This window comes from Cricetulus griseus, chromosome 5, assembly GCF_003668045.3.
Source record: "Cricetulus griseus strain 17A/GY chromosome 5, alternate assembly CriGri-PICRH-1.0, whole genome shotgun sequence".
NCBI lineage: Eukaryota > Metazoa > Chordata > Mammalia > Rodentia > Cricetidae > Cricetulus > Cricetulus griseus.
In genome coordinates this window covers 67,087,319-67,111,767 of record NC_048598.1, presented here as the reverse complement: position 1 = coordinate 67,111,767, position 24,449 = coordinate 67,087,319, and the positions used below count along the sequence as shown (strand labels likewise).

General features: G+C 45.8%; 1 protein-coding gene across 2 annotated transcripts in view; it reads left to right on the top strand.

Moving 5' to 3' along the window:
• Positions 1-24,449, top strand: part of Ccdc93 (coiled-coil domain containing 93) — a 77,021-nt gene that overhangs the window by 30,043 nt on the left and 22,529 nt on the right. For both annotated transcript variants that reach the window (XR_004770014.1, XM_027417785.2), the window contains exons 8-16: positions 1,138-1,174; positions 1,635-1,727; positions 1,966-2,016; positions 3,175-3,261; positions 16,264-16,380; positions 18,621-18,683; positions 21,814-21,887; positions 22,934-23,015; positions 23,596-23,661. Coding sequence is in view for 1 of the 2 variants with exons in the window: in XM_027417785.2 (XP_027273586.1) it covers positions 1,138-1,174; positions 1,635-1,727; positions 1,966-2,016; positions 3,175-3,261; positions 16,264-16,380; positions 18,621-18,683; positions 21,814-21,887; positions 22,934-23,015; positions 23,596-23,661 (670 nt within the window). In the remaining variant the exon portion in view is untranslated. The remainder of the gene's footprint in view (positions 1-1,137; positions 1,175-1,634; positions 1,728-1,965; positions 2,017-3,174; positions 3,262-16,263; positions 16,381-18,620; positions 18,684-21,813; positions 21,888-22,933; positions 23,016-23,595; positions 23,662-24,449) is intronic.

The following is a 24,449-nucleotide window of genomic DNA, read 5'->3' as shown; positions in this document are numbered from 1 at the left end:
CAGTGGGGAGGCTGCTTAGGAGGCCTGCATCTTGCTCAAGTGAGATGGGATAGGGACGGTGGAAGAGCAGGAGTGGTGAGGCCGCAGACCCTGGATGAGTGAGAGCCACACACTCATCCCACAGGCCAGGCTTGTCCTGAACAGGGCAGAGCAGAACCTTAATTTGATTTTTCTTAAATGCTTGCATGTGATTTTATTTCTTTCCAAACTAAAATCTGTGAGACTAGATGTCTGCATTATGCCTTTTGTTTTCCGCTGAGTCTCTTTTGTATTGTTATATTTGCTTAACATAAAAAGGTATAGGTTTGGTTTGTCTTAAGCCAAGAAATAAACTAATTTAAGCTGAAATGTGTCTATGCACCCATTAAATTTAAGGTTCCATGCAGTGAGTACACATTACTAACATCAAGTTTGGGTTGTGCTTGAAAATAACACTGGCGTGACTTGAAGTCATATTAATACTTGAAGTCAAAGTAATATTAGAGTCTGATTTGGCCTTAGGAAATACATTGCTTGTTTACACAGATGTTTTTAAGAGTTTTGGCTTGCAGTGTGGTTCTGGAATGCAGTTCCTGATTAGAGGAGCAGTGAGTATCCATTAAGGATATTCTGTACTATCTCAGCATTCCCTTTCATAGCATTTGTACAGCAGATAACATGACTGGCCATATTTAGGATCTGGTAGATATGTTTCCAGGTAAGGCATTTACCTGGAACCAGGTAAGGTAAGTTCCCAGCACTAAATAGCCTAAATCCTCTTTGGTGCTTTTCATAGAGGAACCCAAACAAGTGCTGGGGAGATGGCTCAGTTGGTAAAGTGCTTGGTACATAAGCATGAAGCCTGAGCTGAGTCCCCAGCACCCATGCAAAAGCCAGCTGTAAGGCTATGTGTCTGTAACCCCAGTGCTGGGCAGGCAGAGACAGGAGAGCCCAGGGTCTCACCAGCCAGCCATTCGAGCTAAGTTGGTAAGTTCAAGTTCTTTGAGAGATGCTGTCTCAGAAAAAGTTGGAAAGTGACTGAGGATGGAGGCATCTGATGGTGCTTGCCCCGCCTCTATGCACGAGTGTCAAAAAACACACTTGTTGGAATTTATTGTGGTTTTAGATAGTACTTAAACTCTTTCTCATGACTTACAGGAGATATGGATTCAGTCGCCACAACAAAACGGAGAAGGTAAGAAAGACCTAGAGTGGGAGCTGGGAGCTGGAGGTGGCAGCAGTTGGAGGCTGGGTGCTGGAGGTGGCAGCAGTTAGAGGCTGGATAGCAGCCGTGCTCCTGATCAAACCCAGGCTCTGGGCAGGCAGGGGCCCTGGAAATGCAACAGCCACCTTTGTCCCCTACTTGTCCATCTCAGTATTTCTAGCCTGCCAACAGAAGCATCCCAGAGCTACAGATCAGGGATAATTGAAGTCTGGCAGGTAGATGTGCCCTGGCCTGAGGCAGGCCTCACCAAGCCATGCTTGCCCAGCCTGCTCTGAAGGCTAGAATTTGACCTGAATCCCCATGATTAGCCCTTCTCATTTGGTTGGGCTCTGGATATGTTTCTTTCACAAGCTACCTCTCTGCAAGCTTGCCTTATTTCTGCTGAGTCTGTAACTCTGGTGCTTAGCTGTTCCCTCATCTTCCTTTCTAGGCTGAGGACAAGAAAACGGCTCTTGCTGCAGGGCTGTCGGCCACCGAGAAAACGGAAGCTCATGAAGAAGATGAGCTTCAAGCAGCTGAAGAGGTGTGTGCCGCGTGATAGCCCTCTGAGGTTCCATTTGAGGGGAGAGTTAGCTCCCATCCCCAGCGCTCTGTCAGCCTGCCTTCCACCCTCACAGTTCCCTGTTTTGAAATGTTATGAAGCTCACCAGTTACCCACAGTAAAGCATCATCTCAGAGACTTCACCACAAAGACCAGGGCAGGCACTCGCTTCAGTCTTACATGGTCAGAACCACTCATCACTGCTCTCTTTCTCTTTCAGAAACGTATACAGTCACTGATGACCAAGATGACTGCCATGGCAAATGAGGAGGTGAGGGATAGTCGGGATTGGGGTATAGGGGAAACACAGAAGTGGAGTCTTGACCCTGCTCCCTCTGTTCTAGAGGCAGGGACAGGGGAACACTATCTTCAGAGCCCTATCTTTAGCAGTCCTGAGCCCTACTTCCTTTGCAGGAAGCTTTTTATAAAGCCTAGCATTGTCCTCAGGGCCTTCTGCAAGGGAAAGCTTAAGGAACCTGTCAGTATGACATATCCTTGCAAGGATGCTTAACTGACCTCTAATTAGGAGCAAGGGTATCTGTAACCATGGGAACCCATCTTCTTCTGAAACCAACTATGTAGGAGATGAAATCCTGAGTTGCCAGTGAGCCCTCTCACAGCTCGGGGCCTTCCTTGAAGGATTAGCTATGTCCTTGGGTGGGATCATTTCTTTGAAAACCAGGAAAGACCTGTGGTCATAAAGAGATACTTTAGAGCCTATGATTCCTTTTCTACTTTCCATCTATGAGTCCCAGGTCTGGACATGGGGGTGGAGAAGAAGATGGAATTCTAGGGTACACAGGGCCTAAAGGGAAGCTAGTCCAGGTGACCTGAACCTGAGGGGAAGTTATCAGGGCTACCATTAGGAAGGATACCCAAGGCCAGGGAAAAATTGGCAGGGGTACCCAGGGCCTGAAGGGAGGCTAGTTCAGGTGACAAGTGCCTGAAAGGAAGTTAGCAGGGGTACCAAAGGCTGGGGTGGGTGGAGTTAGGAGGGACTCCCAAGGCCCAAAAGGAAGTTGGCAAGGGTACTCAAGACCCAAGTAAAGGGAAGCTAGCATAGCTACTGAGTGACTGAGGAGATAGAGGGGTGACTCCAGGGGCCCCCAGGGGACAAGGAAACTAACACAGCCAGCTGAATGACTGAGGAGATAGAGGGGTGACTCCAGGAGTCACCAGGGCCCAAGGAAGTAACACAACCAGCTGAGTGACTCAGGAGATAGAGGGTCCCCAGGGGCCAAGGAAACTAACACAGCCAGTTGAGTGACTCGGGAGATAGAGGGGTGGCTCTGACTTCTATCCTAAGTCTTGTGGCTGAGTCAGTGGTCAAAGCCAAGTCACTGCTCTGGGGCAATGCTGTGTGTTTTGTCATCATATTCAGTCCTATGATGGGCCAGTGTCCCTGAAACTATACCTCCTTTGATTGCAGAGCCGCCTCACTGCAAGCTCCGTGGGCCAGATCGTGGGTCTCTGTTCTGCTGAGATCAAGCAGATTGTGTCTGAGTACGCAGGGAAGGTAGGTTGCTGCCTGCCAGAGCCTGGGCCTCAGGTCATACTCACAGCCTTACCCTCCTGAATCCTGTCTCCTTCCCGGTGTAACCATGAAGTCTAGTTGGAATTCATCAACCACATTTGTCAGACGCACCAACACCTGGCTTGACCATGCACGGCCATCTGCATTTGTCCATGAGCTAAATTCATTTTGTCCCCAGGTGCCCATTTTTTTTCTATAAATATTAAGGGGAAAAGTCTGTCTTGAAATAGCAATCACATCTAATATGTTGCCGTCTGCAGACCAGGCAATCAGCTTTCCTTCCCTGTCAGGCTGCTTATAACACAGGCTTGGTTTGGCAAGTGGGCTGATGGATGGTGCTTTTTGGCATTTAGGAGATAAACTCAATAACTCAGCCAAGCTCAAGGCAAAAGTTTTTGCTCAACTTTATTAAAAACTGTGTAGAATGAACAAAGCCTTGGTCATATTTCAATGTTACTTTTTTTTTTTTTCCATTCTAAGAAGAGGCGGAGGGACCTTAAATATTTCAGAGGTACAGTGATAAATCATTTTTAAATAGTTTTAATTTTTATTTTTTATTAATGTGTTTGTATGGAGAGGCACACTATCATAGTATACATGTCAGGGTCAGAGGACAACTTTGTGGGACAGATTTTCTCCTTCTCCTTTTATGTGGGTTCTCTGGCCCCTGCAGCAAGCACCTTTACCCATGGAGCCAACTGGCTAGCACAGTAGTCATTTTGTGCGTAGCTGAGTCTGGTGTGGCTGAGATCTGGGTGAGAACTGACTGACAAGGCTGTCTGTTGTTTCATTTCCTGTTGCTGTGATGAAATACCCTGTAAGAGCAGCTCCCAGGAGAAAAGGCCTGTTTGGCTCACAGTTCTGAGCTGCAGTTCACACTGCAGGGAGGTCAAGTCAGGAGGGGTGTGAAGCACCTGGTCACAACCACAATCAATAGCAGACAGCCGTCAAACATGGTGAACCAGTGAGCCAGAGTGCATGCGTCCCTGCGTGTGTGCATGTGTGTGTGCATGTTTTTTCTTGTGTGTATGTGTGCCTGCATGCGTGCATGCATGCATGTGTACTTGTTCAGCTCTCTCCTTTTCCTTCTGCCCAGGACCCAGACCATGAAGTATTGCCTGCATACTTTCTCCACTCCATTACTAAGAAATTCCCTCACAGTCCTGCACACAGGCCAAGCTAATCGAGACAGTTCCCCAGTGGGACTCCCTTCTGAGGCACTGTGGTACACAGGACACATGCTGGAGCATGGGCAACATGAGGCTAGCCCTTAAGTGAGACCGTTTAAGGAAGGAAGGAAAGAAGGCAAGTGAGGGGGTGGGGAGGAGAGAAAGGAAACGGAAGAGAAGAATGGAAAAGGAAGCAGGGAAGGGAAGGACTCCTTGTTGTTGGGTCTGAGTTTGTGTTGGGTTGTGTTGAGTGCTCTGGGGAAGAGTCTGAATATGTGGGACTTTGCTCTGTGTTAGATGCTACAAGGAAGGGCCTGTGAGCACAACTCACGCCCACTGCTTTGTTTTCTCCTTTGTCTCTGCACCATGGGTTAGCTTGAAACTGGGCTCTGGTGTTTCCGCTGAGACTGGTGCTGCTGCTATTGGTTTTTTGGTAGTAACCCTGCTATTGCTAGCAATGAGGACAAAGTGCCCCAGGAAGGCCCCATTACTATCACTTGAGCAAAGCCCAAGTCTGCATGTATTTTTCCTTAGTGAGGAGAAAGGACCAAGCTGCTTTCACGGGGAGGGGGTAAAGTGTAAAAAAGATTTTTGTGAACAAGGAAAAAATTCAATAGCCTGCCTGGAGCAAGTGCTTGAAAGGTACTGAGCTTTGGGATATAAAAATGAAGAGGAAATAAATAAATAAATGCCAGCCTCATCTTTCAATCATAAGATTCACAGGTTCTTCTGACAGTGTAATATGATAAGTAATCCATGTGTTTCAAAGCTGTCTGTGAGATATGTAACTCAATTTAATGTGTTCCGTGTAAGGCAGCAGGGTGAGGGGTGTGACAAAGCTTTTGTGGGTGTAATTCATGAGCATCTGGAGGTTCTGGGCTTGGTTTCGTCATCTCCCTATTTCCAACTCCCAACACTCAAGAATGTTTCAGAAGGCCTCCCCAAGACTTTTAGTGTCGATGTCTAACTTTCCCAGTCCGTCAGTCTCTGTTTTAACAGAGAGGAGTCTGTCAATGTGATTTGCAGACAACATCCAAAACTACTCTGAACCCACTAACCCAAGAAGCCTATTTAGAAGTCAGGAAAAAAAGAAATAAGCCAGGCCAGGGCATGCACAGGGTCGTTGGAAGAGCAGGAAGGGGCATCCCTAATGCTGCTGCTAATGCACCACCTGCCATCTTGACACCCTGGTGCTTAGCCAACTAAGTCAGCCCTCCCTATTATCTGTGAGATCCTGATGGGGTTCTAGAAGATTCTATAGGCCTGACTGTAGGTAGATCTGCCTTCTGGAAGCACAATCTGCATGCCCTCTCTTGTCGGTAGTTTGTAAATTGACTTCACAACTTCCTTTTATGTATGTGTATGCTGTGTGCATACAAGTGCAGTGACAACCTCGGCAGTCAGTTTTCACCTTCAGGGTTTGAATTAAGTCTCTATTGTTTTGCTCTGTGCTGGGTTGTACAGGTTTGCTGGTCCATTTGTTTCCAGAAAATTCTCCTGTTTCTACCTGTAGGAGTGCTGAACCATCCCCTGAGTCCAATTTTTTTTTTTAACTCTGTAAGATCATTTAATTCTTTTCTTTTTACACTTTATTAACTTGTGTGCTTCTATGTACTAGGGGGTGAGTGGGTGCATGCCACGGCTTACTTGTTGGAGGTCAAAGGAGACTTTCTGGACTTGGTTCTCTCCTCCCACCATGTAGGTTCTAGGGTTGAACTCATGTCAGGCATGGTGGCCTTTACTCAATGAGCATCTTGCTGGCCCAAAATGATTTGATTCTTCCATTCATACACTCTTGCGTATGGCTTCTCTCCATCTTCATACTTACTTATACCTGTGTGTTGGTGCCAGTGTGGACCACATTCTGTTGTTTAACTGAACAACTCACTGGGTACTACAAGTGTTGGCACTGGGTAAATAAATATATAATATTATACCCATTTTGCAGATGAAGATAGTGTTGGTTACAGAGGCTCAGTCCTGTGCAGCTCTAGTACATTCCTGGTTCAAATGTAGTGGATCTCCTCTTCCCATTGCTGTGACCCTTTAATACAGCTCCTCATGTGGGGACCCCAGCATAAAATTATTTTCATCGTCACTTCATAACTGTAATCTTGCTACTGTTATGAAGCATAATGTAAATATTTTTAAAAGACAGAGGTTTTCCGAAGGAGTGGTGACCCGCAGGGTGAGAGCCACTGCTTTAGAACCTGTCTGTTTAGCTAGGTAGAAGGTCACTGGGGAGAAGTGGAATTGTGTGTGCCATCCATAGCTCTGCCTCCTGAGCCTGCAGTAACCACATGCCGCCTCAAGCATGGTCGCCATTCCACCAGCTGCCTTGAGTGCTGTATTGGGAAGGGATGAGTGTGCTAGGAATGGACCACAGGAGTAAGGGGACCTGGTACATCCTGAGGCTCACACAGTATCTCAACAGGGCTGCTGAGCACTGAGGTTTCTTTTTTTTTTAAACTTGTATTATTATTTGTGTGAGTGGAGGGGGGTGGCACACGTGTGCATGTTCTACATGCAAAGCCAGAGGATGACTTTGTGGAATTGGTTTTCTTTTTCCACCTTTTACTGGGTTATGGAGATCAAACTCAGGGTGTTGCGCTTGTATGGCAAGGGTGTTTTACCACTGAGCCATTTTATTAGCCCATGGAAGCTATAGATATTCCCTTCTGGGGTATCCAATGTTTTTTCATGTCATTACAGAACATATTATGACATTCTCATATAGCTCTTTTTAAAATATAGCATCTCAGTGCCAAAGAGATGGCTTATCCACTTGCCACCAAGTCTGATAATCATGGTGGAAGGAGAAAACTGGCTCCCATATGTTGTCTTCTGGTCTCCATACATGTGTATACATGCACAGCATCCCAGCCTGGGTGCTGTCACCTTTGAAGCATATTTATAGAAGGCATTCTTTCCCTAATTGGTTTTGGAAGGCCCACAACTCCTGACCTTTTGCTTCTGAGGACTGTGCTCTGGCAGCTAATCAGAAGCTCACCTCTTATCTTGAGAGCACCTTTGTCTCAGCAGATAATTAGGCCTGGGGCTGGTCCAAGGATACACACACAAAAATGCAAAGGAAAGAGCCCTCCCTCTGGAGAATACAGGTGCTATAGTAGCCAGAACATACTTACAGACGCAAGCCCCCCCCCACACACACACATACATGATGATTTTTATATTTTCATAAAAAATGCATTATACTTACATTTTTTTACAATATCATACATGTATATTATGTATCTTGTTCATTTTTACTCCAACTACCCTCTCATACTCCCTGAACCTTTCTTCCCAACAAACCCTCCTATTTTTATCTTTTGTGTTTTGCTAGTGTGTGTCCCTCCCACTGAGTTTAACTAAGGCTACTTAGGTAAGCACAGATGAGAACTGTTTACTGTACCATGGGCAGAACTTTCCAAGTGGCTACACAACTGAAAAAAAGTGACTTTCCCTCCCCCAGCAACCATCAACTGCCAGTAGCTCCCTGGGTTGCCAGGATCCCCCAGCCAGAATGGAAAGTTGACTGGATTGATCTTATGAGGGTCTTGTTCGGGTAGCCACAGCCATCTGAGTTCAACGGTGTGGTCATGTCTGGGAGACTGTTTCACAGCAGCCCTTGGCATCCTGTTGGCTTTTCCATTCTTTCCTTTTCTGACTGATTGCCTTTAGTGCTCCTCAGAGGTAGTGATGTAGGTGTCCCATTTTACGGCTGAGCACTCAATGGTCACTTATGTTCAGTACTTTGCCCAGTTCACATGACAGTGTGAACTGATTAGAAAAGAATGCCTCTTCAGTTCTGTCACGGACTTGCCTGGCCAGTGTGTGAGTGACAGCACACAGCTGCCAGAGCATACAAGAGAGAGCTCCTTTTTGGAGGTCCTGGGCACTCAACACTTGTCATTGCCCTTTGCCCATGTTTGCCAGTTTCTTTCTCAAGGTCTTCACCTTGGTGGCCTGGCCACAGACTGTTTTAGTCATAACATATTTCCCCATATCTTTGTATTAAGTCCTGAGCTATTATCTCTGTTTGACAGACTCAAGTCATTTATTTTCTCCCTAGGCCATTTGTTGTATCCAAGTTTGGATCTGTGGTTGGCAACACCTCTGTAGACTGGGGATGGTGATTTCCCACAGGAACAGGCTGCTGTCATTAAATTAGCACACAGAGCCTAGCACCCAGAGGCCCCTCAGGACATTTATGTACTAAATCTGATAGGATGGAGCCAGAAAAAAAAAATTAATGCTTTATCTGCCTATTTGTGGCTCCTGTCTTCGTGTTATTTAACTGCCCTGGTTTTACAATTTGACTACTATTCCTAGGTTAGATATAAAAGCTTCTCAAAACAGTTATAAAGACAACTAGGGGCCTTTGGAAAAGGCTCAATCACACAAGCATAAGGACCTGAGTCTACATAAAAAGATGGGTATAGTGTGTGTTGTGGAGTTTTCTTGTCTGACCAGCCTGGTTCCACAGCTGCCTCAACCCCAAATAAACACATGGATGCTATATTAGTTATAAAATTATTGGCCGATGACTAGGGCTTCTTACTGGCTAGCTCTGTCTTAGTTATTAACCCATTTCTATTAATCTGTGTATTTCCACGGGGTTTTGGCTTACCAGAAAACGCCTGGCATGTCCTCTCTTCCCATGCTCAACATGACGATTTTGTCTTCCTATGTTTCCCAGAATTCTCATCACCTAGCCCTGCCTATACTTCCTGCCTGGCCAATCAGCCAATCAGTGTTTTATTCATCAACCAATAAGAGAAATATAGAAGGACCTCCCCCATCAGGTGGGCATATTTATAATTTCAGTGCTGGAGAAGAGAGACTAGAGGATCCCTGGGGCTCACTGGCTAGACAGCCTACAGCAGTCATTGAGCTCCAGGTTCCAAGGAGACACCCTGTCTCAAAGGAAAAAAGAATGAACAGCTCCTGAATGATACTAAAAATTGATCTGTGGCCTCCACATACATGCATCATTTCCACACACACACACACACACACACACACACACGGTTAAAAAGAAGCAGAATGTGGACCAGGGAGAATAGATGGTCACATTCCATGGGAGCACGTCAGAGGGTCACTTACACACTATGGTATGCCAGAGGATAGCAGGCAAGACAGTGAGAAACACTGACATCCTGGTATAGAAGAATTGTAGGTATTCCTATATAAGTTGAACATTCATGTGTTTCCGTGTTAGCAGGCCTGGTTCTGTTGTCTGTTCCTGCTGGCTTAGGTTCACAATGCTCTGACTTCTCAGAGTGCTTGTGGGGAGGTTTTAAATATATTTACATATTAGGGGTGTGTGTGCACACCATGGTGAACACACATGGGTGTGTGTGATCATGTGGAGGGCAATAGGACAACTGCAGGAGTCTGTTCTCTCCTTGTGCTATACGGGTCCCAGGGATCTCTCTCTCCAGCCTGCTTGTGAGTCTTGACTCTGGATTCACCATATTTCACTGAAAGCTTTCTGTGGAAATTCTTGGGGGCCTAGGGCTGCAGATCTATTCTTCCAGAGAGGATCTAGCTTTTTTCTCAGACACCAGGGGACACCTCAGCACTGGTCCATTTTTGGGTCCTGACTGGCAGGTTTTGGTTTGGTTTTGTGTTTTGAGACAGGGTCTCCTGGAGCATAGACTGACTTCATCTCACTCTGTTTCTGAGGATGATTTTGAACTCCTGGTCTTCCCATCTCCATCTCCCAAGTGCTGGGGTTGCAGGTGTGCACCACCACACTTGGTTCTTGGCTTGCAATTTTGTAGGCATGCAGGGAGCATTGTGGGTATAGCTGGCAGAACTCCATGAAGCTGGTCATCTGTCTTTACATGTCATTGAGTACCTTTTCCTCTTGTACCAATGCCAAGGCTAGTGTGAGGCCTTTATTAATCAAGCTAGACATTACAAGGTTTTGGGAAAACACCCTCAGGGAAGTAAGCCACCTTCAGTGAGGGCATGTGCCTTCTAGATTACCACATTCACTTACATTTTGGTCTCCCAGAATTCCATAGTGTTCATTCTCGGTTGTAGCTTTGTTCAGGAGGGAAACTGAGCTGTGCTTTGTCATCTGCTTGATTTCAACCGGAGGCTTAAAAGATGCTAGAAACTTAAGTTCTTTAGATCCCCGTGTAAGGTGGGTGTGCAGGGTCCTGCCTTTCTCATCTGAGGGACTATAAACATGGGGGCGCTTCCTGAACTAGAAGAAAGTTAGAGCTGGGGACACAGCTCAGTGGTAGAGCGCTAGCATGCACAATGCCCTGGGTTTGATCTCTAGCACCAAAAAAAGATAAAACACGGTGGAGGTTAATACATAAATAACCTTCAGGGACTCATTCAATTCTGAAAGGATAGCATTTTTAGTAAAGTAATCATTTCTTATTTCTCTTGGGTATTTAACATTTTGAACTGGACTGATGCCATCAAGTGACATTTAAAGCCATCTCCCCTAAGAACAAGTGTCATTTCTGTCTGTCACATTAGAAAACATGAGATCTGCAGCAGACTCTCTTAATCCACGCTGTGGTTTTACAGGCACGTTCTTAATCTGCAATCATTGAACAGAATGAGATCCACACATCAACCCTTGCTCCTCGGTGGACACAAGGGTGTGCTTATCAGAGGCTGGCCTTTTTGACAGATGTTGTATTTTGTAAATAGACTGTTAAGATACCTGGGATTTAAACTTTTTCCCTTTGAGGGTTGGGTGGACATCCCTGTCCTGTCTTCTCCATCTGACCTACTTTGTACTACTGTTACAAGCGCATCTTGCTTCTCGTCACCTACTCTCCTGCTGTAACTGGCCATCAGCCACTATCAGATGGGCTGGCCTGTTCCAAAGACCTGTTTCTGCCTTCAGTCTGGGTTTTCCTGGCTGTTAGGAGGATAATTTGAAAGTAATAAAAATTTTAGGTTGTTTAATGAGGAGTATGTTTGGTTAAGAACTATCTTCACTAGAGCTCCAGAATAGGCTGCTTTGTTTAAAAGCTTCCCAGCTGGACAAACAGCTTCCTGAAGTACATGTCTGCCTCAAAGGCTAGTATAGTGGACCTGCACATATGTGTACTTGTCGTTTCACCTAGAGAAATGTATCAACGTGGAGCTGATCCTCAGAATCCTGGGTTAATTAATATGAATTAATACTTTGTAAATGAAAATGTAAGAAACTGCAGGGGCTAGAGAGATGGCTCAGTGGGTAAGGTGCTTACCATACAAGCATGAGGATCTGAGTTCAGATCCTCACCATCCATTTAAAAAGTGGGATGCAGCTGTACGCATCCATCATCCCATCATGGGAAGCTGGAGACTGGGAGATCTCTGGGGCTACTGGCCAAGCCACCTAGCTAAATCAGGGACCTCCAGGTTCAGTGAGAGACCATGTCTCCAAAGATAAGGTGGAGAAAAATTGAGGAAGACTCCCAAAACTAACCCCTGGCTTCCAGATATATACATGCACACACATACATGTGACCCTTATGCACAGGTGCACATGTCCACACAACATGAACACATGAGAGAGGATCCACAGAATATGTTTTTACTTAGCACTGACAGATTTTGAAAGCCCTTATTTCTTGGAGCATATTCTAATAAAGAAATAAGGTTTTAAGAGCCTTTAGGGTTTTTCCTGTATGCATGCATTTTCTCTCTATTTATATGATTCTCAGTGAAAGAATGGATTGGAGAGAGATCTTTTCCTTTCTTCCTTGACATCCTGGTGGACTCCCTCAATTTACTTTCCCAAACAGTGGGTCAATTATTGCATTTCAGTCACTGAGATTACCTAGTGTATTAGTCAAGGTTCTCTAGAAGAACAGAAGTGTGTGTGTGTGTGTGTGTGTGTGTGTGTGTGTGTGTGTGTGTGTTTTTACTAGAGTGGCTCATAGGCTGGGATCTGGCTTGTCCAACAATGGCTGTCTTCCAACAGAAAGTCCAAGAATCCAATATTGTTCAGTCCACTGGACTGGATGTCTCAGCTGGACTTCAACATACATCAGAAACCCCCAAAAGTAGCCTTTAATACCAGTGAAGGAATATCTCAGCAACAGAATAGATTAATTTGCCCGCAAGAGTGAAAAGAGTGAAGACAAGCAGGCAAAAGCCTTCTGTGTCCTTTTTCAGGCTGCCACCAGAAGATGTGGTCCCAAATGATACCATCAAGAAAAAAGCCCTCACGGGTGTTCCCAGATGCTTGGGTTTTACTTAATTCTAGATGTAATCAAGTTGGGTTACATAATGTTCCGAAGACAGCGTGGGTTACAGAGTGAGGCTCTGTGTTCACGCACACACACACGGTGGGGTGTGGCTCAGTTGATTAAATGCTTGCCTAGCATGAATAAAGCTTGTGTTAGATCTCCAGCAGTGCATATACTAAGCATGGTAGTGTAACTCCTGTAATCCCAGCATTTGAGAGGCGTGTCAGGAAGTCATCCTCTGCTGCCAAGCCAGTTCTAGGCAGCCTGGGCAAATGTAGAGCTATGGTGGTGTGGTGGGTGGGGGGAGATGGTGGTGTAGAATGGATAATGAATGATTGCAAGCAACACAGAAGATTATCTAATTCTGATAGTGACATGAAGTGTTCTCAGGTTATGCCTGTGGTGCTTTGGAGGTCAGTGTCAGGTACTAGGTTGTGTGTTAACATCTCATTGGAAATGAAGTGCAAGCTACAATCAGGCCCGAATTAATACTATTGTTGAGGATGGACAGTCAAAGTAGGTAAGGTACAGTGAGTTCCTAGTGACTTCAGGCTTTGGAGTGATTTGAACCTAGGGAGGTCTTCCCTCCCACCTGTCCTTTTTCTTCTAGCCTCAAGTAGTTTTCAGAAAGCGTTTATCCTTCCCTGGGGTATAGGTTGTACTTCAATGCATATAAAAATAATCTTAAAAAGTTAACTCAGTTTCCAGAAATCCAGCAAGCTGTCTTAGTTTTTACTGCATTACCAATAAACTACCCTTGACAAAAGCAACTCCAGGGGGAAGGTTTATTTTGGTCACAATTCAAGGATACAGTCTGTTATGACAGAAGGTTCAAAGCAACAGGGGCTTGAAGCAACTGGTTGCATAGCATCCATAGTCAGCAGAGGGCCATGCGTGTCTGTGCCCTGCTGGTTTTTCCCTTTTTTATAGTCTAGGACCCGAGCCCAAGCCATGGTACTCCTATTTTTAGTGGGTCTCACTACCACATTTAACATAGTCAACGTAATCCCTCACAGGGCTTCCTTCCAGATGGTTCCAGAGACTGTCAGTTCACAGTTGACCCTAATTGTGTGCCCTAACACAGGGGCACAATAGTGAGCATTTTCTAAAGTTCTGGGTTGTGGTGCCTGATGTTTAGTTTTCTGATTCTTTTTTTAAATTGTGTGTGAGTGTGCATGCAGGTGCTCTGGGAACCCAGAGCCATCAGATCTCCTGGAGTAGAGTGGACGATGGCTGTGAGCTGTCAGACACAATTGTGTGATGAAACTGAACTCTGGTCCTCTATGAAAACAATGCACACTCTTAACTGCTGAGCTGTCTCTCCAGCCCCAAGGGTTTTATGTTTCCTTTCTGGCCTGCCAGCCCACAGTATGCAGAATGTTACTCCTGGCTCTTCACTGCACCCATACCCAGCCCGCTGTTCTCAAAATTCCAGATCATTAAACAGCAAAACAAGTCAACAAAAAACCTTCATGGTCTGTCAACAGTGGTGTAAATTGTTCAGGAAAGGCCTTAGCCAAGATCCATAGTGCTTAAGCCTGTGCAGCTTCTCCTCCTCCTTTTTGCCATCTCTTTTTCCCAGTGCTGCACTTTCCAGACTTCCAAACCCATGAGCACTGATGAAACATGCAGGGACGGTAAGTTACCCAATAGGTTTGCTGCATTGAGTCTGGGCTCAGTGATTAGCTGACCTGATTAGCTTGGGCTTGGGATTATGAGGGGTATCTGAGTATTCAGTAAAGCTACCTACCTATTGTAATGATTGCTATTACATCAGGGTAGACCTTTTTGTTTATTTTCTCCAGGACCTTCCCCAAGGTTCCTTTTTAAAAAGATTGATGAGTGATTTTGCCTACATATACCACATGTTGTTTGTGCCTGGTAACCATAGATATCAGAAGATGGAGAATGTCAGATCCCCTCAAACAGGCATTACAAACAGTGTGAACCACCATCTAAGTGCTAAGAACTGAACCAGGGTCCTGTGCGATAGCAATACGTGCTCTTAATGTCTGAGCCATCTCTCCAGGCTCAGGATTATTGAGACAAAAGTTTGATTAGCTTTCTATACCAGCTGCTTCCTTCCTTTAAAAAATTACATTTATTTATTTGTGGGACTGGCAGGGGTAGAGGAGTGAGGTGCATTCATGTAAGTCAGAGGATAGCTCTTGGGAGCAGGTTCTCATCCTCCCCATGATGGGCCCAGGGAATTGGTGGCAAGCACCTTTATCACTGAGCCCAGAGAATTGGTGGCAAGCACCTTTGCCGCTGAGCCATTTCTCCAGCCCTTGCTTCCATCTTTGCATCATTCCTTAGTCATCATCATTAACTCTTGTAGAAAATGTCAATCATTTACCCTGTGACACTCCCCAGAAATCTCTCCTTTACCTGCCTCCAGTTCTTACAGCCTTCTCCATTCCCCTCCTCACTTGTCCATTTTCAGAGGTTTACTACATGGCCTCTCTTGGCAACTTTCTCCTTCTTGGACCTGTCTTCTTTTAAGACAGAAGAACAGAAGTAAGAAATGCTTGAGGGAGTGGTCTGTGGAGAGGGAGTGTGGGTGGACTTGGAGCTTATTACACACGCTCATAAATGACTAGACTTTGCAACTGTATATTTATAAAATTTTAATGAAAGTGAATGAGTTCATAGCTTTTTTCATTTTTATTACATTATTTATGTGTGTGTGTGTGTGTGTGTGTGTGTGTATGTGGGTGTTTATATATTTACCACTGTATACATGTAGAGATTAGAAGACAGCCTGTACCTGTGGGAGTCTCCGTCAAAGCTCTGGAGATCTAACTCATCAGGCATGGTGGCAAATGCTTTAACCCGCTTAGACATCTTGCCAGATTCAGTTTGTGATTCTTGATGATTCCAGATGGTCTCATAAGGAAACTGCTAAGACCTCCTGAGTCCACTCACTAAGACCCTCCACGGGTGCTGTTGCCTGGATGGTTTCAGCATAACCTTAGCTGAGCAGCCTATGCCCATGCTTTCTCCTGCTCCAAAGCAGACTGCTGATTGTTACATGTGGTTCTTTGGTCCCAGCCTGGGTCCCGCCACCCTTGAGAACCCAAATACACACACAGATGCTATATTAGTTATAAAACTGTTGGTCATTGGCTATGGCTTCTTATTGGGTAGCTCTGTCTTAATTATTAACCCATCTCTATTAATCTAAGTATTTCCACATGGTCTTGGCTCATCTAGCTGGAGAATGCCAGACCTGCAACTCTTTTGCCTGCTACATGATGACTGCTCAGCGTCTCCACAGAGAAAAGAGCTATTTCCTGTTTGTCCCTGCTTATATCCTGATTCTGCCCAGCTATGTCACTTCCTGTCTGGCCAATCAGCCAATCAGTGTTTTATTCATTAACCAATAAGAGAAACATATACACAGAAGAACATTCCCCATCAGCTGACCAGGGCCACAGTCATCATGTCAGACTTTCTCTGCCTAGATTTTGGTTCTGAGCAGGACATTGTAGATACCCTGGGTGGATGAGACTGGCTGCCCAGAACTGCCTTGCTTATATTGAGTGGATGAACAACCTGAATGGAACTGAGTTCATTATCTGCATTGGGTTTTCCCACAGCAATCTGAACTGTCTGCTGAAGAAAGTCCAGAAAAATTAGGAACTTCTCAACTTCATCAGCGGAAAGTCATTTCCTTGAATAAGCAGATTCTACAAAAAACCAAACATCTAGAAGAGGTGAGTGCTTTTATAATTCCACTTGAGGTAAACTCCTTCCAAGAGGGTAAAATCGGGAAGATGAATGAGGGAAGCGCCTGTGGTAGAGTGGTCAAAGGGGGTTCTAGCACAGGCATACTACAGCCTTCACTTCAGTTGAGTAAAGTGTATGTGGATGATGTGTGCATGTGGGGTGTTTGCAGGTATGTGGGGGTTCTTGTGTGCAAGTGTGCATACACATGCCTGATGGGCATGTAGGAGCCAGAGGCTGCTGCTGGGTGACTTCTTTAATCACTGCCCACTTAATTTACAGAGACAAGGTCTCTCTGAGCCAGCTTGCCTTGTCTAATTAGCTAAGTTTTCAAGGATATCCCTTGTCTCTGCCTCCTCGGCACTGGAATTGGAGGCAAGCTGCCACACTCATCGAGCTTTTCAAGTGGGTTCCGGGGAGCCAGTGTTCAGTCTTCAGGCTTGCTCTGTAGGCACTTTCTCCACAAAGCCATCTCCCCATCTCCATGAGTAAAGTTTTACTGGAACAGCTAAATACTCATTTGCTTTCCTATTTTTTTATGATTGCTTTCAAGCTGCTATAACAGAGTTGAGTAGTTGTAGTAGAGACCAAATGACCCACAAAGTCTAAACTGTATATTGTCTGGTCCTTTATAGGCAGTTTATTAACCCATGACAGAAAAAACAGGGCAGGACAGGGCAGGATAGGAGAGATGGCAACCACCAGGAGCTCTTGTTGCTCTTGCCGAGGACATTGAGTTCTGGTTCCCAGCACCCACATTTGCAGCTGGCAACTGACTATAACTACAACCTCAGGGGTCTGAGCCTCTCTTCTGACCTTTGCAGGAACCTGCATGCATGCAAAACTGTGCATGCATATGAACACACACACCAGTGCATGTACTTTCGTGCATGTGTGAAAATATACAGAACCAGAATGGTGTTTCTTCACAAATGAATATTGCTGAGTGCTGAGCTTAGCTGTAGGCGTGAATGAAGAAAGGTGAGGGCCCTGCCCCAAGGCCCCTAAAGTGTAATGGAGACCTGCAGTACATAAAACATCCATCACACTCACCTTTAGCTACAGTTGTGGTGAGGGTTTGAATGGGGAGGTCTGGGGAGCTGGGTGACTAATAGAGCTGACTGAGCCTGAGGTCAAGGCCGACCGAGTCTGGGAAGATGAATGGGCAGACTGAATGGGAGGTCTGCATGGAGATGTTGAGGAGCCAGGTGGAGACTTATGAAGCAACATAAGCAAAGATGGAGAGAGGAAGAGTTGGCCAGTTCCTCTCAGATTGTTGAGGAGTCTTGAGTGATGTATGCAGTGGGCCACCTGAGGACAGAGCACCTTCCAGCTCCATGTAAGGACTGTGGAAGCCACAGGAGGTTGCAGCCGGGCAATGGCATGCCGCTGCCTATCAGTCTGTATGATATGGGATGTGGGCAGGAAGGTCTGGGGAGTCTCAGACTTTAGGGGGCAGGTGCACTAGGTAAGCTGGTGATGGGGGGGAATGGGAGAAACAAACTACTATTTCCCATTTATTTCTGAGGGCAGGGCGCATATGTCATGGAAGTCAGTAGACAATTTGCTAGGGTTAGTTCTTCCCTTCTACCAAGTGGGTTCTGCGGTGGCAAGTGCCTTACTGCCTCAGCTATCCCACTAGCTCCAAATGATCTTTTTAAGGGAGCTATTAGTCCTTTATAGGTCTTGGTGACAGGTGGGACTGTTTTGGAAGACCATATATTCTCCCTGGAAAGCAGACCAAAAAGAAGGCAGAGTGTGTGACTCAGGGACAGTCTATGGACTATAAAAGCCTACATGTAGATTGGGGACATGGCTCAGTTCGTAAAGGCCTGCTGTGCAAGCATGACATCCTAAGCTCAGCTCTCCAAGACCCATGTGGAAAGCCTGTCATGCAGTATGTGATCTTAGGCCTGGGAAGGTGCCCCCACATTGGTTTATGGGTGTGACTTATTTTCTCTTTTCTGCAGTCTAGGACATCAGGCCAAGGAGCCGTACTGATTTATGGGTGTGGTCCAGTGGTAGACTCCATGTTTATTACACATGGAATCCTAGCACCATAATAAGTAAATGTAGAACTGTTAAAAAATGAAAATGGAAGTCTTGCAGTTTAAATCAGTTTCAGCTATTCTGGGCTTCTGCCTCCTTGTTGTAAAATAGGGATCTCATAAATGTCTGGACCGAGAAAAGGATGTCATTCAAGCAAATGTCCTTTTTCTCTCATTCACAGCTGCAAACAAATCATTCCAGCCTCCAAGCCAAGTACAGTGACATGAAGAAGACACTGACAGAGGTAAGCAGATCTCCCCCCTTCCTTTACTGTGACCTTAGGGTTCACAGCCACCTCTCCCAGGTCAGATCACAGCAGTGTGGATAAACTGACAGGTGGGTCAAGCAGCACCATGAAACTTCCCTTCCCTGCTGTGGACTAGACTCTGAGGACAGAACCTTCCCTCGCACCAGCTGATGAGAGCATCGTTCCTCCAGCAGCACTGGTCAGACATGACCTCGCTGGGCCCTCTCATTTCCTCAAAGCCTGCCCTTCTAGGGTAGACTAATGCAATGAAAATAGACTTTTTTGTTGTTGTTTTGTTTTGTTTTCCACTTAAGTGAAGCAGGGCATGGAAGGTGTCATACAGGTCAGGTGACATGGAGACAGCCACACAGCCATCCCAGGGAAGCCAGGACACGGACTGACAGTAGCATCAGTGGCATGGACCACCAGCTCTAATCTATCTGTATCACAATCCGTACAGTCCCAAATCTGATTCTCCAGATGGAAGCCCAGGTCCTTTTAGATGAACACTGTCTTCCCAGGTCCCTATAGGGATTCACTGTATCTAAAGTGTATCTTGTTCTATAGCTTTCTTTAGTCAGGATTCTTTTTTTTTTCCCTGTCTTCAAATGTTTGAGAATTCTTGGTTATATGTTCATCTGGTTTAAAATTTCCTCTCACCATCTCTCAATTCTGTGTATACTCTACAGCTACTTGACTTGTTACTGTGATGAAACTCCTGACAAAAAGCAGCTCAAAGAGGGATGGTTCTACTCTGGCTTACACTTGAAGGATGCAATGTCCTGTGGTGGAGAAGGCAAGGCAGCAAACACGTGAAGTGGCTTGTCACAGCACACACAGTCAGAAAACAGACAGATGAATAACAGTGCTTAGCTCATGGTCTCCTGTTTCTGCAGATTAGGTCACCAGCCCAGGGATGGTTCCTCCCACTTGTAGGGTTCGTCTTCCCAGCTCAGTGAACCTAATGAAGAAAATTTACTTCACTGGCTTGCCCAGAGGCTGGCCTAACCTGGCTGATGGCTCACAGGTGTGCCCAGAGCTTGTCTCATGGGTGATTCTAGATCCTGTCAAGTTGACAGTATGAACCATCCCAGCAGCTCACTTCCACTGTTTCTCTGGAAAGGTGCTACCTTCTATGTGATACATCAGCTGATGGCAACAGAAACTCAGCGCTGGGAAGCTTTCCATTCTCTCTGCTGTTGCCAGCCATCTGGGGTCCTCAGATGCTCTCCTGTGTAACTGAGGCAGGCTTCAGTGCTTTGTCAACCTCACTCTTCTGATTCAGGCATCAGCCCTACAAGCCAGTCTTCCCACCTACGCTGGCTAGTTCTCCATAGCTGTCTTCCGTCTGTGCCCATCTGCCAGCCTTTCTTCTTGTCCCATGAGTTAACCCACTTCTGTGTTCCAGCATCCTAGCCTGGATTATTTTGAGACTCTAGGTGAGACGGTTTGATGTGACACCTGGCTGTACTGCCATTTTCAACTTGGAACTTTTGAAACTTGTTTTGTTTGAATGAGCCACATATTCACATGGTTCAAAAATTCACCGAACACAAAAAGTGAACTCCTGTAACCTACCATCTGTCCACCCTCTCCAGGGTAGTGAGTACAGCCAGGATCTTTTGAGTCTTTTAAGGATTACATAGCAATTATATTCTACATATTTGTGTACATTTCCTCTAAAAAAAAAATGACTATATATTTATTTAGTGTGTGTATGGGGCTGGGCTGCTAAGTATGCCACAGCGCATATGTGGAGGTCAGATGACAACTTTTGGAAGTTGGTTCTCTTCCACCATGAGGATTCCAGGGACTGAACTCAGATTTTCAGGCTTGGTGGCAAGTGCCACACGTGAGCCATCTTATCAGCCCACATGTACATATTTTTTAGATGCTTTGGGAGGTTGCTGTGTTCATGATTTTTTTTTCTAGATCACTGTAAAAGATGTACTTTAAGTTAACAGTAGATGGGCTGGAGAGATGGCTCAATGGGTAAAGTGCTAGCTGTGTAAGCATAAGGACCTGTGATCAGAACCTGATCATCCACATAAAAACCCAGCGTGGTGGTGGCACTTGTAACCTCAGCACTGGGACACAAAGATAGATGGATCCCAATGGCTCACTGGCCAAATAGGCTAGCAATACCTTGACTTTCTATTTCAACGACAGATCAGGTCTCAGAAAATAAAGTTAAAATTGAGGAACTTCTGGACATCAGCCTCTGCCTCTACATGCACTAGCAAGTGCACACTCACAGAACATGCACAAAAGTACATCCCTATGCATTAAAACCCACATTTTCTTAAAGAATTTTCCATTTGCTAAATCAAAAGAAGGTAAAAACCATTGTTCTTAGTTAGGGTTTCTATTACTTGTGGCCAAAAAGCAAGTTGTGGAGGAAAGGATTTATTTGTCTTACACTTCCATATTGCTGTTCATCACTAGAGGAAGTTGAGTCAGAAACTCAAACAGGGCAGGATCCCAGAGGCAGGAACTGATGCAGAGGCCATGGAGGGGAGCTGCTTACTGCCTTGCTTCCCTTGGCTTGCTCAGCCTGCTTTCTTATAGAACCCAGGACCAACAGCCCTGGAATGGAACCACCCACCATGGGCTGGGCCTTCCTCCACTGATCACTAATTAAGAACATGTCCTACAGCTGTATCTTATGAAGGCATTTTCTAAATTGAGGCTTCTCAGATGACTCTAGTGTGTGTCAAGTTGACACAAAGCCAGCTGTACTCCATTTAAGAGGCTGGGAAGATTTAACCCTGCCATGACAGTGCTATTCTGATAATTTCTGCGTCACATTTTATCCCCACCCACTTTCCTAGTGCAAGGCCATTGTCCTCAGCATTGCCTTGGGCTTTCCTGACTCTTTCTGCTGCACTGTGAAGTCATTGTGTTTCCATAGCCAGTGCACCAGTTAGCAGACTGATTCCGACCTCCCTGCTGCCTCTCCCCCTCTATCCCATCTGTCTGGTTCATCTGTTTTCTCAGTGCACAACCAAAGCCAATGGGCTCGGTCATCTCTCCCAAATAAGCCAGGAATGGGGGCGGGTCATGGGGCACACCTTCCTGCTTGCTTGTAAGTCTCTATAGCCAGTGATGCCTCTGCTCTCTCTTGCAGCTTAAGAACCATGGTGAGAAACTAGACAAAGAACAGGCAGCCCTGGAGAAATTAGAAGCCAAAGCTGACCCGAGGTAAGGGGTTTCCGGCATGTTGAGGAAACTGGCTGCAGTGTCTGATGCTTGATTTGTCTCATCAAGGGGCAGAATAGCCAGAGGTCATGGGCTGGAGCTCCATTTCCATTCAGATAATGTCACATGACCCTCCAGAAGGGACCAACAGTCACCCTGATACTCACCGAGATTCTTGGACCACACTGTGTCACCCACCTTCCTTGCAGCTCTCCTTGAGATCCGAGCAGTGGTTTCTGGTTTTAAAAACAATGAAATAGGGCTGCTGGCTTAGTGGGTCAAGTGCTTGCTTTCTAAGCATGAGAACCTAAGTTTGACGTCCCAGATCCAGCCTGAAACAGCTGGGCATGGTGGTACACAATTGTGTACCCAGGAGGCAGAGACAAGACCCCTGGCACTTGCTGGCCAGCCAAGCTAAACTACTTGGTAAGTCTCAAGCCAGTGAGACCCCTGTCTCAAAAACACAAGGAACAAGCTGCTGGGATTGCTCTGTGGGGTAAAGTGCTTACCATGAAACCAGATGACCTGAGTTCAGTTCTTGGAACCCACATGGTAAGAGAGAACTGACTCCCACAAGTTGTTCTCTGACCCCCACACCTGCTGCACAAGTACACTCACACATACATACTAAATAAATAAATGTAATAAAATGTGTTTTAATTAAAGGGATAAAGGGGCTAGCACCTGAAGAATAACATTTGAGACTGTGGTCTAGCCTACACACACACACACACACACACACACACACACACACACTTATTGATAGTGTGTTTACCCCGGGTGATAAATGATAAATGAGAACCACTGAAGCTTGTTGATATTTCCAAAGTTGACGTTTGCATTCTAGAATCCTATCCTGGGTGGGTTTTGTCTCCTCATGGGCTTGAGGGTCTAAATGCATAATTAGAATGCATAATTAGAAATTATACCTTTGAGAAAAACAAAGGAAATTAAGAAGGAGCTCCTTGTATTCTTGATGTGGCTTTCCCCTCAATTCCTAAAATCAAAAGGTAATGGCCTGCCCTGTGCTGTTGGTCTTTCTTCCTCAGCATTCTACAGAGTCTGAGAGCACTGGTAGCCATGAATGAAAACCTGAAAAGCCAGGAGCAGGAGTTTAAAGCACACTGCCGGGTAAGTGCTCTGTGGTGTTGATGGACAGGCAGGAGCTCCACTGATGCTTTTGGTTCCCCTCCCCTGTGATGCTGGGGCATGCTAGCCAGTGCAGTGTAAAAGCTGACTGACTGAGGAGGCGACTCTGGGTAAAACAATTTCTGGTCTTGCAAGCCTGGGAGAGCTCTCTCCCAGGAAGGGACCAGCTTCCCCATGGGAGCAGAGCACCTGGTTCCCTGTTGGCTTTTGTCCTGGCAGACACCAGTGAAAGTAAAGATGAAATGTCTCCATTGGATAGTTAAACTGGGCAGGAAAGATGGCTCAGCAGGTAATGGTGTTTGCCACCAAGCCTGAGAACCTGAGCTCAGTCCCTGGGACGCACATTGTGGAGGGAAAAAAAAGTCTCTGTAAGTTGTTCTTGGACCTCTACACATACGCTATAGTACACATATGAGCATTAGTGCACACATGCAATACACACCAGATACGTGCATGTGCCTACAAACACAAAGGTAAAAACAAACCGCTCGGGAAGAAGTTAACAGCCCCCTTCAGTTGGTAGCTTACCTGAGCTTTATAAAGTTTCGCCTTGCTTTTCCAGGAGGAGATGGCTCGGCTACAGCAGGAAATTGAGACCCTGAAAGCTGAGAGAACACCGGGTGAGAAGGTAAGGGCTTCAGTTAGTCCTCGGTGCCATCAGCTGCCTTCTGACTGGTATGTGGGAAGATTGCCGCAGTCAGTGCCACGACACTTCCTGGGGAGACACGAAGAAACTTCCATTCGTTTCCAGACAGAAAGGACACTAACAGGCCAAAGGAAGGCTTCTGTCTAAGTTCAGTTTGGTGAACCAAAAATACTTTTTTGGGGGTTAGTTACAGGGGTTTGGGTGTCACAGGCAACTACACAAAGGGAGTCCCTGGCAATTTAAGGCCAGCAGCACCGCTGAGAGACTCACTTTAATAAGTAGCTTACCTCTTACATATATTGAGGAGGGGAAAGCTCTCATGAGCCCCTCTCTGTCCTACATGATGGGCTGTTAAAAGGGTCTGATGCTGCTTCTGCCAGCTAATCTGTTTAAAGATGGCAACAGCTACATCAACCTAGATGGAGTAGACAGCCATGTTCTTAGCACCATTAATCATGTTCCCTAAAGTACTGCCAACTTACTTGAGCTAGGCCTACAAATGTACAGTTCCCAGGGTTGGGGAGATGGCTTGCTGGGTGAGAGGCCTGCTGCATGAGCAGGAGCACCTGAGTTTGAATCCCCTGCACCTGTGTAAAAAGCCAAGCTTGAGAGACTGAAGAGATGGCTATCTGGTCAAGAGCACTAACTGCTCTTGCAGGGACACTCAGACCCTTCCCAGCATGCACACGGTGACTCACAGCCTTCTGTAATTCTAGTTCTAGGGGATCTGATCTGGTAAGTAGTACATACAGTACAGGTGAAACACTCAT